Raw genomic sequence first — 16,415 nt, 5'->3', positions numbered from 1 at the left:
AGTTAAACGTCTCAAGGGAGAGATTATCAAATTAAACCTGAGGGTTAGCACATAAGGAGATATTAAAACAGGTGATCAACAGTTTAGTCAATGAGATAGGTTCTATCATTACTTTGTGATTGATAAGAAGATGCTTTAATGAAGTGGGGTAAAGCCTCCTACAACAGCAATGGCGACTCCCGAGATTTCTGCTACCCTGCAGCGAACGTTCCATGGAGACTGGCTCACATTTTCCGACCCATTCAGCTCTCTACAAGTACCCAAAACTATTTTTTTACCGAAACCATTGTCGCTGTGGATTCATCCGCAAAATCAAAGTCATCCACAATTGATTTAACAAGAGCAATATCAGGATTTCCTTTTGACGGGTTCTATTTTGCCTCCTGTGACCGAAGAAGCAAACCGCACCGGCTGGCCAAAATTGCTCAATTGCCTCCTTAACCAGTGAAGAAACAGCAGGTCTCTTCTCAGGGCGGAGATCGGGAACTCAGTGGGACAATAGTTAGGACTCAGTGGGACAATAGTTAAGACGGAGTCTCCACTCGGCCTCTGCTTCATCGCGGGACAGTACCACGCTTGAATAGCGGGATTCAGATTCGACCCGTGCACTTTCGGAAAGTGAATTCGTGACCAAGTGTAGCCAATGTATGCAAAAGTGACGTTAGCAAACGAACACAATTCAAAACACCGAACTGAAAACACAGAGTATAGCACATGCACAGCAGTGCAAATCTTAAATATTGGGAAATCTTTCAAATGAACTCTGGTCTGCTCTACTCACTGTCAGTTAGAATGAGCTGTGTTCCTGTCGCGCGTTTCCTTTCCCAATCCCTGGAATTTCCACCTCGCAGTAGTAAAAATCCGAGTCATTTTTTCCTAAATTGAGGATGTTAACAAGAGCCATTTTTTTTTGCACAAGTAATTCGACCCTGATTTGAGTATCCGGCTCTAATAGAAAGAATTCCGCTATGAGATGAGGTCCGTCTCTAAAAAAAACTCGTCCGACAGTAGCGTTCGCTTCAATGGTGCAGTTTAGCTGCACCGACCCGCTTCTGTTACATTAATGGAGTTCGGGGACTGGAAGACTTTGATTTCACTGGTAAACCCATTGTCTGGAACATAAATGCAACAATTTAATCTGTCAATAGTTACCTACAGTTTGACTGATCGGAATTTAGATCTGACTGGAAGGGTGAAGACCAAACTTAAATGTCTTTCCATATCATCAACTGATATTACTAGAGATGGCCGTGGGAGCGGGTAGCACAAATACATTCAAGAGTTAACATTTGTATTTCTTAGGAAAGGAACATTGATCTATCAATAAAGAAGATTTTGGGTGTATAATGATGATTTATTCCCTATAATTTCGGTTCTATCAAGACCCCTTAAAAATGCTAATGCATAAAGAACATTGATCCATAAGCCAGTATTTAACGCGCATTTATTAACACCGGTGTCAGTGCAATTACGTCTGTTCCTAGTTTCGGCAATTGAAGTGCAAAATCAGACGGATCGGACTGAACTTCCATTTATATATGGTAGCTTTAAGTTGCATGAAACTAGAGCAAATAGTCAATGCCTAAGGGTGGATCTGCTGTATTAGCACGGTGCTGATTATCATTGTAAAACTGTATTAACAAGAGTTAATCATTACTTCAGAATGCACTGCTATATCTCTCTCGTACTGGGGCAAAACTTCACTTCTGTCACCTTTCTTCATTTAACAGGGAAATCTGTCAAGGTTAATATGGGAAATTTGGAAACGTGTAGGCTGCGAACCGTTTGCTAATGGAATGATTGTGCCTAAAGCAATGACATTGACTTGTCAAGTAGAAGGAATAATATGTAAGATAATTTCAAGTATAACACAATTGTTTAAGAGTCCCCCCCCCCCCACACTTGGCACTTCTTCGCGGATGAAGATTTTGGGAAGGTTGTAGTCATTGATTGCAGGCGCACTGGTGGCTGCTCAGGCCTATCCGTGACCGGCCGATTCTCCCACAGCGGGTACAAGTGAAGGTGTAGTCACTGCTGGCAGCAAATGGACCTTTTTTTTCATGCTGGTTCTTCGCTGAGTCTCAAATGTGTCTGTGAGCCCTCCTGATTTAGCATCTCCAGACATCACAATCTATGGCCTGTGCTTCCCACTAGCAATGGTTGATGTGGCACTTCTTCAGGGAGTCCTTTAAACATTTGTATGGGGCCCCTCTGTTCCTTTTACCTGTAGTCAGCTCTCCATGCAACACAATCTTGGGCAGGCGACTGTCGTCCATCCGGGCAGCGTGACCCACCCAACACATTTGGCTTTGCAGGAGGAAGGCCTCGATGCTGGTGATGTTGGCTGTTTCCAGGATAGGTAATTGGCCATTGTAAATTGCCCCTAGCGTAGTTAGGTGGTAGGAGAATGGTGGGGATGTGGTAGGGAATATGGGATTAATGTAGGATTAGTATAAATGGGTGGTTGGTGGTCAGCACAGACTCGGTGGGCCTGTTTCCGTGCTGTATCTCTAAATAAGAAAATAAAATATTGACCAGGACCCTGGGGACCTGCCCTTCGTCCACAGTTCAGCATCACGTTGGAAAACGGCTCCTCTGGCAGTGCAGCATTCTCTGCTATATGTCATCCGTTACTGCACCAGTAGATGACAATGTTTCAGAACATCCACTGCATTCTCATTAGAATGTAGACTTTCTGCTGATGATAAGGCAATTTTGCATTTTACAAATACCACACCATAAATCGGCTCAAGAGCAACCCGTTTGGTGCCTCTTAACCCTCTGCTGACTTAGCACTCCCCAATGGAACCCGAACCATGTGTTAGCCCTTATCACACACAACTCAAAAATATTAATACTGATTTCTATATTGTTGCTATTTTTGGTTTTATAATTACACTATCCTGCAGCAAGCAACGGAATTCTCACGTTATCCCCCAAATTCTCCTAAAACATTTCGTCTTCATTCAGTCAATAATACCATGATGACAGTTTCTCACGTAGGCTCAGAGTGAGTGTGGTAGACAGTACTAGAGGAGGGAATAGTTCCGTATTACGTTAACGTTAACTCTGCTTCTGCTCCACTGATGGCGCCTGACCTGCTGAGTGTTTCCAGCACTTTCTGTTTTTATTATAGTAGTTGTGTACTAGATGGGAGTGGGCAGGGGAAATCTACGAGAAATGCAACTACAGGATTACAATACAGATGTGTAAACGCACAAAGTGTGGTGAATAATATTGGTGAGCTACAAGCACAAATAACAGTCTGGGAATATGATGTACTAGCAGTAACAGAAACATGACTTAACAATGGTGAGGACTGGGCGCTTAATATGCAAGGATATGAAGTGTTCAGAAAAGATATAGAAGGAAAAAAAGGGAAGTGGGGTGGCAGTCCTGACTAGGAAGACATTGCTGAGTTCGAAAGGAAGCATGTCCTTGAACGGGCAAGGACAGAATCAATTTGGTTAGCGTTGAGGAGCAAAAAGGGTATGATCACACTACTAGGGGTATGCCATAGGTCCCCAAATAGTGAGAGAGAGATAGAGGACCAAATCTGCAGAAAAATCACAGGGATGTGCAAGAAATATAGAATGGTGATATTGGGGGAACTTTAATTACCCAAATATCGATTGGTGTAATTTTAGAGTAATTTTAGAGTAAGGAGAGGGGGGGGGTGGGGGGGGGATTTCTGAAATGTGTTCAAGTCAATTTCCTTGATCAGTATGTTCTCAGCCCAACTAGGAAAGAGGCATTGCTTGATCTGGTGCTGGGGATTGAGATAGGTCAAGTGGACCAAGTGCCTGTCGGGGAACACTTGGGTAAGAGTGATCGCATCATATGGTTTAGATTGGAAATGCAGAAAATCAAGGAACAAAATATGGTAGAATGTATAGATTGGAAGAGGGCGAATTTCAACACAATGAGAATGGATCTGGCAATTATAGAATGGAACCAAAGAATGTCGTAAAAGGCTGTATCAGAACAATGGGTTATCTTTAAGAAAGAGATGCTTCAGTACAGGCTAGGTACATTCCAACAAGATGAAAGGTAAAGGAACCAAAAAGAGGGCTCCATGTATGACAAAAGAGACAGGAATGATGATGAAACAATAAAAGAGGGTATATGATCCATATCAGGTGAGCTCATCAAGTGATAACCAAGCCATAGACAATAAGCTGAGAGGGGAGGTGAAGAGGAAATTAAGACTGGCAAAGAGAGAAATATGAAAATAGAATGGCAGTCAACATAAAAGGAAACACAAAGATCTTCTACTAGCATGTAAATAGTAAGTGAGCAGTAAGATGAGGGGTGGGCCTATTAGGGACAAAGAAGGTAATATATGCTGAGAGGAGCAGGGCAAGGCTAATATACTTAATGATAACTTTTTGTCAATGTTCACTAAGGACATGCAGGCTGATAAAATATCAGTAGAGCAGAAAGAGTCGAAGCAATCGATAGGATAAAAATTGAGAGGGGCCAGGCACCAAAAAGGCTGGCTATGCTTAGAGTAAATAAGTCACCTGGTCCGAGTAGCATGCATCCCAGGTTGCTAAAGAAAGTGGGGATGGAGATAAAAGAAGGACTTGCCATAATCTTCCAATCTTCCCTCGATGTGGGGGAGGTGCCCGAGGACTGGAGAGTGAGCAAATGTGGCGCGCTTATTCAAGAAAGGGTGCAAGGACAATCCTAGCAAATGCAGTCCAGTTAGTTTAACATCATTGATGGATAAGCTTTTAAAAACAACAAGCATGGAAAATATCAACAGACCCTTAGAGAGATTTGCGTTAATTAAGGTTAGTCAGTGGATTTGTAAAGGCAGGCTAATCTAATTGAATTTTTGATGAAGTAACAGAGAAGGTTTGTGAAGGAAATGCAATGGATGTTGTTTATATGGATTTTAAGAAAGTGGTTGATAAGGTGCCACATAAAAGCCTGGTTAACAAACTTGTGGTTCATGGAATAGGAGGGCCAGTGTCGAATTGGATACAAACAAAAAATGGCATAAGGGCAGAAAACCGCAAGTCATAGTAAATGGTTGCTTTTCAGACTGCAAGATGGTAGACAGTGGTGTTCCCCAAGAGTCAGTGCTGGAACCACTGCTTTTTTGCTACATATAAATGACTTGGATATTGGAATATAGGATTTAATCTCAAAATTTACCGATGGCACCAAACTTGGAGTGAGGATGATATGAACTGCCTGCAACAGGACATGGATAGACCAGCAGATTGGGCAGACAGGTGACAGATGGAATTTAATATTGACAAGTGTGATGTGATGCATTTTGGCAGAAGGAATAGGGAGAGGCGATATATAGTTAATGACACAGTTCTAAAGAGTGTGCAGGAACAGAGGGACCTGGGGGTAAATGTGCATCGCTCTTTGAAGATGGCAGGACATATTGAGAGAGTGGTTAGTAGAGAAAATGAGATCTTGGGCTACATAAATAGAGGCATTGAGTACAAAAGCAGGAAGTAATGCTGAAGTATTGCACCCAGTTCTGGTCACCACACTTCAGGAAGGATGTGAGGGTCGTTGAGAGGGTGCAGAAATGATTTATCAGAATGGTACCAAGGATGAAGGATTTTAGTTACAAGGTTAGATTGGAAAAACTGGGGTTGTTCTCCTTAGAACAAAGGAGATTGAGGGGAGATTTAACAGAAGTGTATAAGGTTATGAAAGGCTTAGATAAGTTAGACCAGGAAAAACTGTTCCCATTAGCAAATAGTACAAGGACTAGGGGACACATTTTGCATGTTTTGGGTAAGAGATGCAGGGGAAATATGAGGACAAACTTTTTTATGCAGCGGGTGGCGATGACCTGGAACTCGCTTCCCACAAGGGTGGTGGAGGTGGAGATGATCAACGACTCCAAGAGGAAGTTGGATGCGACCTGAGAGAAATAGACTTGCAGGGCTACGGGGCTCGAACCTGGGATTGGGACTGACTGCATAGCTCCGTGGAAAGCTGACGTGGACTCAATGGACTGAATGGTCTCCTTCCATGACGTAAATAACTCTCTGACTCTGAAGTTCTCCCTCTTCTTCCAAAGTTGTATCAACTCTACTTCCTCCCGCTCTCTTACATAAACGGCACAGACCAATTATCCCGGCCTTAAACCAATCTTTCATCTTAGTTTAAAGCTGGAGACGAGCAGAACAGAGCAGAAAGTTCCTTGTGGCTCTCCCGATGTCTGGTCATAGTTTTGACAGAAGGTTGGTGCAAAAGCCTTTTATTTTAATTTTGAAAAAGCATGAGCACAATTCAACTCGAAAATGCTTAAAAAGATCGAAATTCGAAAACATGACGTAAACTGCAGCTATTTCCCATCCTTCTTTATGAGGCTGTAGGTCTTTGTATTCAATCAGTTCAGACTAATTTAAATAAGAATTGGTTCAGTAAATGTCAGATGTTAGGAAGCTGGAAGTGGACATGCTCATCCCTGTGGGAGTGAATGTTGCTGAAGCACAGTGCGTGTAGTGAAGGTGTTAAGGTAGAGAAATATTATTCAGTTTTTACATGGGGAATAAGGATTATCTATGCCAAGCATGGTCTCGCTCAAGCGATTATATATGTGTGTTCTTTTTATTCATCTGTGGGCTGTGAGCGTCGCTGCCCAGGCCAGCGTTTATTGTCCATCCCTAATTGCCCTTGAGAAGGTGGTGGTGAGCTACCTTCTTGAACCGTTGCAGTCCATGTGGTGTAGGTACACCCACAGTGCTGTTCCGAACGGAGTTCCAGGACTTTGACCCAGCGACAGTGAAGGAATGAAGAAATAATTCCAAGTCAGGATGGAGGGAAACTTGCAGGAGGTGGTGTTCCCATGCTTCTGCTGCCCTTGTCCTTATAGGTGGTAGTGGTCGTGGGTTTGGAAGATGCTGTCTAAGATAACATCCGCAATAGCGTAGGGCCTGGAACCAGCGGGGCCGGACACAGTTTTTGGTCTTTGCCAATTTAATGTTGTCCTCATTTCTCGCTCCCAGGTAAAATATTGGAAACCCAAATGTTTAGCTTTCGATTGGCCTTAACATTTTCTCCATTCAGACTTAACTTCTGTACGCACGGTTGATTAATTGCTTCTTCATTACGTTTCCGTTCGTTGCATTTTCAGTACAAAATACCACGTAAGCATGGGGCAGAAAGCGTGTGCTATTTTGCACGTATCTCAGATTTTTATTTCAGCTGCATTCGCACTAATACTGAAGCTTTAAACATGCTTCGAATTTTCCAGAAGAGTGGAGCATAGCACCGTCAGAGAGCATTTTTCAAAACCCGTATCCGAGGTATTTTAAATACACTGCAAATAATTCAGACTGTCAAATGGTAACAAAAAAGTTGCCGTTGAAACTAATCTATGGTATGTTGCATTTGCTTAATTCCAGCTGCCAAAAATAACATTGATCAGCGGAGGTTTGCAGTTAACCACACAGGGTGCAAACAAGACTTATTGCACTAGACGTTGTTTTTCGATCTGCCGCCCAACAGAGAGACCGCTAGAACCACCAGAGAATGGGGGAAGAGTGCAGATCCTTTATGACAAGCGAATGTGGCCCAGAACACAGCAAAATTTTTAGCCCTGTGTTTCAGCTAAGTTACGGCCAATGTGCAATCAAAATGTTCCAAAATGCAATCAATTTGGAATAGGATTGGATTCAAATATCAATCAGGTCACTTCAATCAATCGTAAAGTCAGAGGTGGGGATGCTTGCTGATGATTGCACAAGTTTCAGCACTATTTGCGACTCGGCAGACGCTGAAGCAGTCAGTGTAAAAATGCAGCAAGACCTGAAAATTATCTAGATATTGACTGATAAGTGGCAAGTAACATTCGCGCCACACAAGTGCCAGGCAATGACCATCTCCAACAAGAGAGAATCTAACAATCTCCCCTTAACATTCAATGGTATTACAATCGCTGACTCCCCCATTATCACCATCCGAGGGGTTACCATTGACCAGAAACTGAACTGCAGTAGCCATATAAATACTATGGCTCCAAGAGCAGGTCAGAGGCTAGGAATCCTGTGGCGAGTAACTCACCTGCTTACTCCCCAAAGCATGCCCACCATCTACAAGGCACAAGTCAGGAGTGTGATGGAACACTCTCCACTTGCCTGGATGGGTGCAGCTCCAACAACACTCAAGAAGCTCGACACCATCCAGAATAAAGCAGTCCACTTGATTGGCACACCATTCACAAACACTCACTCCCTCCACTACTGACAGACAGTGGCAGCAGTGTGTACCATTTGCAAGATGCACTGCAGCAATGCACCAAGGCTCCTTAGATAGCACCTTCCAAACTCGTGACCTGTACCACCTAGAAGGACAAGGGCAGCAGATGCGTGGGAACACCCCACCTGCAAGTTCCTCTCCAAGCCACGCACCATCCTGACTTGGAACTATATCGCCATTCCTTCACTGTCGCTGGGTCGAAATCCTGGAACTCCCTTCCTAACAGCACTGTGGGTGTACTTACCCCACATGGACTGCAGCGGTTCAGGAAGGCAGCTCACCACCAGCTTCTCAAGGGCAATTAGGGCTGGGCAATAAATGCTGGCTTAGCCAGCGACACCCACATCCCATGAACGAATCAAAAAAAAAAAAATCAGTGAGGGTCAGCTTATTTAAACAGCGTACACAATGCAATCTCCCGTGTAATAAGAAGCGCTCTCGATAGCAACAGTAAAACATGAACCGTTCCAGCTTCTGTTCCAAATTTCCCTGTGTAACAGTTTTCGGGATTTCAAATGTGCTATAAATCTTTTATTCATAAATTTCAGAATCCTGGAGTTGCGTAATTATTAATAATATGTAAATCTAGGAGAAGAAACAACTATTTATGAAATATGCAAACACGTGCTGATGAAGGAGTGCAGAGCGGAAACACATTTCTACTCTCAATCGCTTTTCCGGTACGTCACATGCACACCGATGGAAAGAGTTAGATTTTTCAATCAGACCGTGAATCTCCCGTACGCTTGTTGCTACCGTTTATCTTTAATATTTCTAATATCATTGTTAGTGCAGTGAAGGATCAGATGGATTCCAGGTGCATAGTGTGGGTCCTGACCCTTTTCTCTGGTAAGTAGCGATTCACAACACTTCAGTCAGAGAATGTAACGTCTTAAATAGTGTCTCAGAAAGATGTCACAGCGCCTCGCCTGTACAGAGACAGTGGTAGGAAACCAGGATGGTAAAACGAACAGAGATAAAGTGAATTATCTAGTTCTGTTGGGGTTAGTTGGGAATGAATGTTGGACAGGGCACCAGAGATATCTCCCGTCTTCTTAGAATAGCGGCATGGAATTGGTACCATTCATTTGAACCAACTGAACATACAGAGGGGCATCAAGTCTCTGTCTTCCAGATAAATTCGTAACTCTATCAAACAGCACTCCGATAGCGCTGTACTGGACAATGGACCTAAGTGACATGATAGACCGATGGAGTGAGGCTCCAATCCATAACATTGACACAGAGGCGAGGATGTTAACAACTGAGTCATAAATGTGCGATAGCTATAAAAATGGCTACTTGTTCACTTATCTCTTTGCGATGCTGAGGACTGATCAGTTATGCTTGCTGAATTAAGTTAATAAACCACAATAATGTAAATATTCGCCTTTACCGCCTGGTCGTTAAATATCGCCTGAGCAGAACGCAGAAATAACTCTGGAGTGAAGGATCCAAGTGACAGAACTTCCATTCAAACTAATGGAAGGAAATCCGGTGGGTTCTATCAGGGCCATGGGAATCTCCCCCTAGATTTTCCCGACGCCCAGGCGGTAACGATGAAAACCGACCCCGATAGGATGAATCCCCGAGGCTCGGCGTCACCACTCCTGCAGTGGAAGGTTTCTGGGGAAATTCTGGGCTCATCAACTGCGATTTCTGTCGACCAAAGCGAGCTGTTGGAAATGGTTGTCTCTGCGCCGGAGATTTTCCTGTGAGCCCTCCGCAAGTCTCAGGCCCCAGCTGGGACGCGGGGTCTCTGAAAAATGCACCCAACCAACAGGGTCAAATTTCCCATTTCTAGAAACTCTCTCTGGCTTTCTGGATAAGCGCAGTCTCTGTGGACTCTTCACTAGAGGCTTCCAGGATCTTGAGCGTTTGGTTGTTTGTTTTGACGTTCATTTTCATTATGTGAAATAAGGAGTGTCTTGTTATTCAGAAATTATCCCAATTCATATATTGGCAGGAGTTCCTGCAGACTACAGCATCAGAGTTATTCAAACCCCACCCTTCATTAGTGCCACTGAGGGGCAGTCGGTGATCCTCAACTGCACGTATGAAGGCCCTTCAGGAGTCGGTGTGTTCAAATGGTTCAAAAACACGGAAGACGGAGCTGAAGTCACCGACCAAGCTGTGGAATACAGTGGGCGAATAACTCGGGCAAGTGCAGACGATTTCAAAGGGAAAAGGGACGCTTCCATTAATATAACAGATCTGAGACATTACGATTCAGGGATATATTACTGCAAAGTGGAACTAATGGGATTTCAGGAAAAACAAGGTCAAGGAACAACACTTAATGTAGTGCGTGAGTTGACACTTCATTATAATCACTAGGTCGGTCAGTCGCTTACTCGGTAAGGGCGGAGGCACCGCGGGTCTTACATGTAATGAAAATAGATTAGCATAGTGAAAATGAGGATAACATTCTCTCTCTATGTCAAGGTGCACGTGTATATCAGTCAACCGCTTGTGTTTAATTATTGTTTCCGTCAAATCACCAAACTGTTTATGAAGCAGTTATGATAGTTTGCACACAGATACACACACACATATATACATACACACAGAGGGTGTAGACAAGGTAGAGGTAGACTTTTCAAAATGAATATGTTTCCCAGGGAACGAGGAAAACAATTGGGATTTCTTTACCGCTCCATCATAACTTGCAAGGTTTTCTACCAGTGTCAGTCTCACCACCCGTCTCTCTGTAGATCACGCTTGCACAGAGACCACTGGCGCATATGCAAACATTCAGAGTCATACACAGCCAACACCTCTCCCGGAGAATATTGACAACTATTGCGAATTTATAATCGTTAGGCTTTTTTGTCACGATAACTACTGAATTTCATAACATCAAAAATTAGTTCTTAAACTCTTAAAAAACGCACACACGTAACTACACATAAGAAGACCAATTAACAAATACAGGGGCGAATGGAAAAATCAGCACAAAAATCAGCACGACATCTGCAGTTTTCTTCATCCATTGAAATTAAATCTCATTATAATTGATGGAGATGTTGGTGTTGGGGCACACTGTATATTCATCTGCAGTGGAGAAAGGGAGATAGGAAGTGATGTCCTGGGGCAACAATCTCTTGTTTTCTTCTGCCTGGGCAAGCTTTCGCTGGAAGCGTCTACACAGAAACCCAGCGAATCACAGACTCGCTACACATTCGTGTATGTCAGTGCCGGAGCTTTGGGAGCTTTCATTCTGTTCTCCTCATGTTACTATCTGACAAAAGGTAACTCTTATAAGGGACAGCATTCCGCTTGCAGATATATCCATAAAATAGATACATTCATACAAATGCAAACTAATGCAGTGACATTTGGTTCTTACTGATGTCTTCGATATGGTCAGATACAAACTGTTACTTTTCTCTGTCAATTTTTCTTTCTACAGTTCGTGGCCTACAATTTCAGAGGTTGGTAAATCTTCCCCACTGTAAATCCCCTCTTTTTTAACAATAATTTTTGCATTGATCGATAATGCGCTTTTTCTGTTTGTGATTCAGAAGGAATGATTGGATTTTTGACGCTATCTCTTTAGCTCGTAAGTGACTTGTTTAAGTTGCATTATTTTACTACTATGGACATGTTTGCATGATGGGTTATGAAGCAGTCCAGGTGACATTAGCGAATGGGCCGTTAATGGGCTCGTGTGATATTGATCTTTCTGCATTATTAATGGTTGCTTATTGTTAAAATAGAATCCGAATGTTTCCATATCTAGTAATACGGCAAGTGTCCCTCCCTAGATATCATTTTCAGGCTATTATTTTTACATTTGTGAGCTGCAGTCAGCTGCATATAGCTTACGCTCAGAAATTACGTCAAATACTTATATATTTAATACTAAGCATTTGAATATGTATAGAGTTTGAGTAGGTAAACAATACTGGTAACGTTCAGTTGAAACCATGAGATGATCGAGGCCGGATTGTGGTTTGAACACTGTGACTTATAAATAAGAAAAAAGTTATGCCGTACGCAGCAAAGTTGTAACACTTTCTCCATCACCTTCGATTTCAGCAGTCCCCGAGCCTGCAGTGTTACAAAGGTCAGTGAATATCGAAGTGCAGAGTGTTATTTAGTTAAAGTGATGTGTATTTAGATATTCAATCAAGTGACATTGATTTCCTTTTTTCCTATTGGTTCCAAAGCAATATTGTGCCTTGCAGTAGCATTCAAGTTAATAGTGAGTATTAGTTATATCTATTTAACTGGTCAATGTGTTTAAATTGTCCTTTACACATTTTTAAATAACATTTATTATTAGAAAAGTACTTCAATAGTTTTATTGATTATTGTTGCTGGGAGGACATAAGAGATGTATACAATTTAAATTTCATTAAATCGTATTAAATGTGTTTGTTTTGTTTGCATCAAAGGATAAATATTTATTTTTCCAAAGGTTATTTTGTGGTAATGACAGTAAGAGACTTTTTTTTATAATGATCTGGGTTTTGGGTTCATTACTATGTGATTTTGCTTTAGCTTTTCCAGACCCTGTATGGACACCACTTGCTCCGGCTATGATGAAATTAACCCAGCTGATGAGTAAAGCACATTCATCATGTTGAGCCCACTTCTCAATGGAGAGTCGGTTTAGAGAGTACATGCACTGCCCAGTCTTACTACTGTGTCTAATGCACCGGAGTGATCCCATGGTTGCTCTATGACATGCGCTGAACTAACTTACTCACTGGGACTGGTGATTGTGTGATACAATTAGTCTCGGTATTACCTGTTCTAGGCTAAGTAGGTGGAAAGGTCAGACTGGATTCCAGCCCACAAATATTATCCAATGACCACTGCCGAAAAATGTGGGTGTGAGTGGCACTTTGGGCTAATTTTCAGCTCACTGGCTGGCCGTCAATCTGCTTCCACCATTCCTTCAGATAGTGCATTCCATAGCATAACAACTCTCTGCATTAAAAAGTGTCTCCTGACAACGCAGAGCATGCACAGAACAGTCATGGACGCTATCAGTGCATCAGAACATTTGCCAGCTTGCCAGTATGGGTCTGACAAAATCGTGTAATGGCGTCAGACGGAATGAAGTCAGACTGTTGCTTCACCCCTCCATGGCCGCGGTCGCTGCCTCCATCCGCTCCAACAGCAGCCCGCACCCTCCCGCGGTCAGCGCCTCAATCGACGCTTCTTTTCCCTACTCCCTCCTGCCATTCTCTCCCGCTCCTGCCTGCTCAAGACTGCCCCTACTTGCTCGCCGCTCCATCACCCCGCTCGCTGCCAGCACCCGGCTCGCTTCCCCCTCCACCCCCTGCCATTTCTGCTGGTGGCGAGGTGGTGAGCGGGCGGTGGGAGGGAGCGAGCAGACAGGCACGGGAGAGAATGGCAGGGCGCAGTCTGAAGTGGCAGGAGAGAGCGGAGAGAAGGCGGGCGCAGGAGGGAGAGGGGACAAGAAGTGGCGTTTGCGGCAGGCAGCGGGAAACTGCGGCGATTGAGGGAGTGGAGGTGGCGATCATAGCCATTGTGGGGTGAGGGAGCTTGGGTTCCATTCGTTTTACAGTGCCAAATTGAGCCATTTTTATTACTGGCAGCTGCCTGAGACGTCGCAGACAGCGACGTTTGTTGATCAGGTTGCAATTGCTCATATTTTAATACTGCGCCATCTAGTGCTTGTGTTATCAGCAAACACAGCCGAATAAAATCTCCTCTGTTCCCCTCTGGTAATTTACCAAATATTTTACATCTATATCCTTTGGTTACTGACCCACCCACCCGTCGGAACAGTCTCCTTTTTTCAAAGTATCTTTAGCCGGATTGCATTAACGTTACAAGTATTTCATTGTTCTTTTTACTTTTGCAGATGTTCCTCTTCCACTGGAAAGGTGGGCGAATCTCAGAGTTAAAGCTTCCTGCCTTTTTTATTCGAATTGCTCTGCAGTTTGACTAAATGTGCAGTGGCACTGACCTCTTCTTTGTTTCTTATCACCCAGGAATGACCCGCTCTATCATGAAGTTAACCTGGATGGTGAGCATCACCAATTAAAGAATTTTCCCAAATGACAATGTTCAATGAGGCTTCAGTATTTTACATGAGTAAATTACTCAGTAACAGTGGTTTGTTTGCTAATGTAATATTCATTTCCTATTCAGTTCAACCACGTCCATTGGATTATGGATTGAAACTCAGTTCAACCACGTCCATTGGATTATGGATTGAAACTCAGTTCAACCACGTCCATTGGATTATGGATTGAAACTCAGTTCAACCACGTCCATTGGATTATGGATTGAAACTAAATTTTTATATTGCCTTTCCAGTAATGGATACTGCATACGCTCATCTGCCAGTTTGAGTTGGAATGCAACTAGATTCCATAATGAAAGAACAGTATGTTAGCCGACTGCAGTATGTTCTTCCCATCCTCACTGCCCGTAAATAAATATATATTAATTAATATAGACAAATGATGAAAATGATACATGGTTAAAACGCAGTCTTACTATGTAGTTATGTTTTATTCGTTTGCTGTTTGTGTTTCCACAGACTTCCCTTCCCCACTTTTTCAATGGTGCGTAGATAATGACATTTTACTTTGAAACTTTATTTTTGTCTGACATATCCCAAGTGTTTGTAAACAATGTAACGATTTGCTTCCTCCTTCCCTTGTGGTTCAGTGAGGAAGAAGTCTATTCCATCATTCCCCCGAATGGTAAGGATTGTTACAGTTTGTTGATTACTACTTACTATTGTCCGATATTAGCTTTGCAACGAATAACACATTTGTTCGACTTTCATTAGTCCAGTTAGGAATTTTTATGACTGGTTTATGGAATGTGGGCGTCACTGTCATGGCCGGCACATATTGCCCATCCGTAATTGCCCTTGAGGCAACTGAGTGTCTTGCTAGGCCATTTCAGAAGCCAGTTAAGAGTCAACCACATTGCGGTGGGTCTGGAGTCACAAATGGGCCAGACTGGGCAAGGAGCGCAGATTTCCTTCCCTAAAGGACATTTGTGAACCAGATGGGTTTTTATGACCATCCGTTAAACTGCAATACTGACAACTCCGTTAACATAGATAACATTAACTCTATGGCTATAGTTGATGAGAAAAAAACGCTTGTTCATATCAGAATGCACTTCTATTATTATACTATCTCCCTTCGTTCAAAAATAAGAATTCCTTTCCGTTTCACCTCATTTAACGATCGGATATATTGTGCAACCAGACTACATGCTTGTGCGTGCTATAAACATTATACACACCGAATGTTTTCACACGGCCATTTCAGTTATGAAAACAATTTCGTCCTCATCCCGAAGTCATCCTTCCAATCTCCCCAAGTGTTGCTTCCCAGAACTGTCGTTTCAATTTGCAACAAATCTCCACAGTCAATTATTCATATCAAGATGTTGTCTTTGCTTCCAGATATTGTTGGTTCAGTAGATGGGACTGATTTTAACGACTTATATTAAAACTTAAAGTTACTGAAATCGAGGAAGAGAATGTATGTTCTGTTAATGAAGTATTACTTAGACACAAATCCCCATATCAGGTAAAACAAAATCTGTTTCAGAGTGAAAAACGCCACTTTTGAAATCAGAATAAAATCATAAACATTTTTTGGAAAATCAGAAGTCCGTCTTGAAAATGAAGCCTATTGGGAGGTAAATCCCATCTAACAATAACAGCAACAACAACGTGCATATGACAACGCCTTTAACATACCACAATGTCTCATGGCGGTGCACAACAGTGATTATCAACCAAATGTGACACTGAGCCTCATGAGGAGATATTCCGACAGGTGAACAAAAATTTGGTCAAGTAATCTTTCAGGAAAATATCAAAGGAGGTGAATGATGTAAAGAGACGGAGAGGCTTAGAGAAGAAATTACAGAGTTTAGGGTTCCTGCAGTTGGCTGCCTTCTCATCCAGTACCTTAATCCACAGTCTCTCTGGAAGCGCATTTACAAGGTTTCATTCAAATTACAAATGAAATGAGGCAACCTGGTATGACACCATCTCCAGTAAAGGGGAAAACGTGGCCAATTCGCTTCAAAACCTTGGAAATATGCAAACCATTATCCTCTCCTCCAAAAAACTCTGCAACTTTCCCTGCTAAGATATAATTAAATCTGTTCTTCAATTACATTCCTTTTCCTGAAGACGCTCCAGGAGAGATGATCGTCCT

The 16,415-nt window shown here is 42.6% G+C and overlaps 1 protein-coding gene and 1 long non-coding RNA gene across 2 annotated transcripts; both read left to right on the top strand.

Annotated features, from left to right (window-relative positions):
- The first annotated feature begins 2,328 nt into the window (after nucleotides 1–2,328).
- Nucleotides 2,329–11,808, top strand: LOC137345733 (natural cytotoxicity triggering receptor 3-like). The gene is made up of 4 exons (XM_068008997.1): nucleotides 2,329–2,359; nucleotides 10,205–10,546; nucleotides 11,651–11,672; nucleotides 11,763–11,808. The coding sequence occupies exons 1-4, from the start codon at nucleotides 2,329–2,331 to the stop codon at nucleotides 11,806–11,808; spliced, it is 441 nt and encodes a 146-aa protein (XP_067865098.1).
- A 593-nt stretch (nucleotides 11,809–12,401) lies between these two features.
- On the top strand, nucleotides 12,402–14,245 carry LOC137345996 (uncharacterized). Its single transcript, XR_010968628.1, has 3 exons — nucleotides 12,402–12,445; nucleotides 14,081–14,102; nucleotides 14,211–14,245. It is a non-coding gene; the product is annotated as an uncharacterized lncRNA (long non-coding RNA).
- Nucleotides 14,246–16,415: the final 2,170 nt, after the last annotated feature.

This window comes from Heterodontus francisci, chromosome 29 (assembly GCF_036365525.1).
Source record: "Heterodontus francisci isolate sHetFra1 chromosome 29, sHetFra1.hap1, whole genome shotgun sequence".
In the NCBI taxonomy this organism is placed as follows: Eukaryota; Metazoa; Chordata; class Chondrichthyes; order Heterodontiformes; family Heterodontidae; genus Heterodontus; species Heterodontus francisci.
This window is presented reverse-complemented; position numbering and strand designations above follow the sequence as displayed.

Bases quoted from the DNA above. Each gene is read 5' to 3' on its own strand.
- LOC137345733 (XM_068008997.1), top strand. From the start codon at position 2,329: ATGCTGGTGATGTTGGCTGTTTCCAGGATAG. The intron at 2,360-10,204 runs GTAATTGGCCAT...ATATATTGGCAG, and splicing joins GTTGGCTGTTTCCAGGATAG to GAGTTCCTGCAGACTACAGC. The intron at 10,547-11,650 runs GTGAGTTGACAC...TTCTTTCTACAG, and splicing joins AACAACACTTAATGTAGTGC to TTCGTGGCCTACAATTTCAG.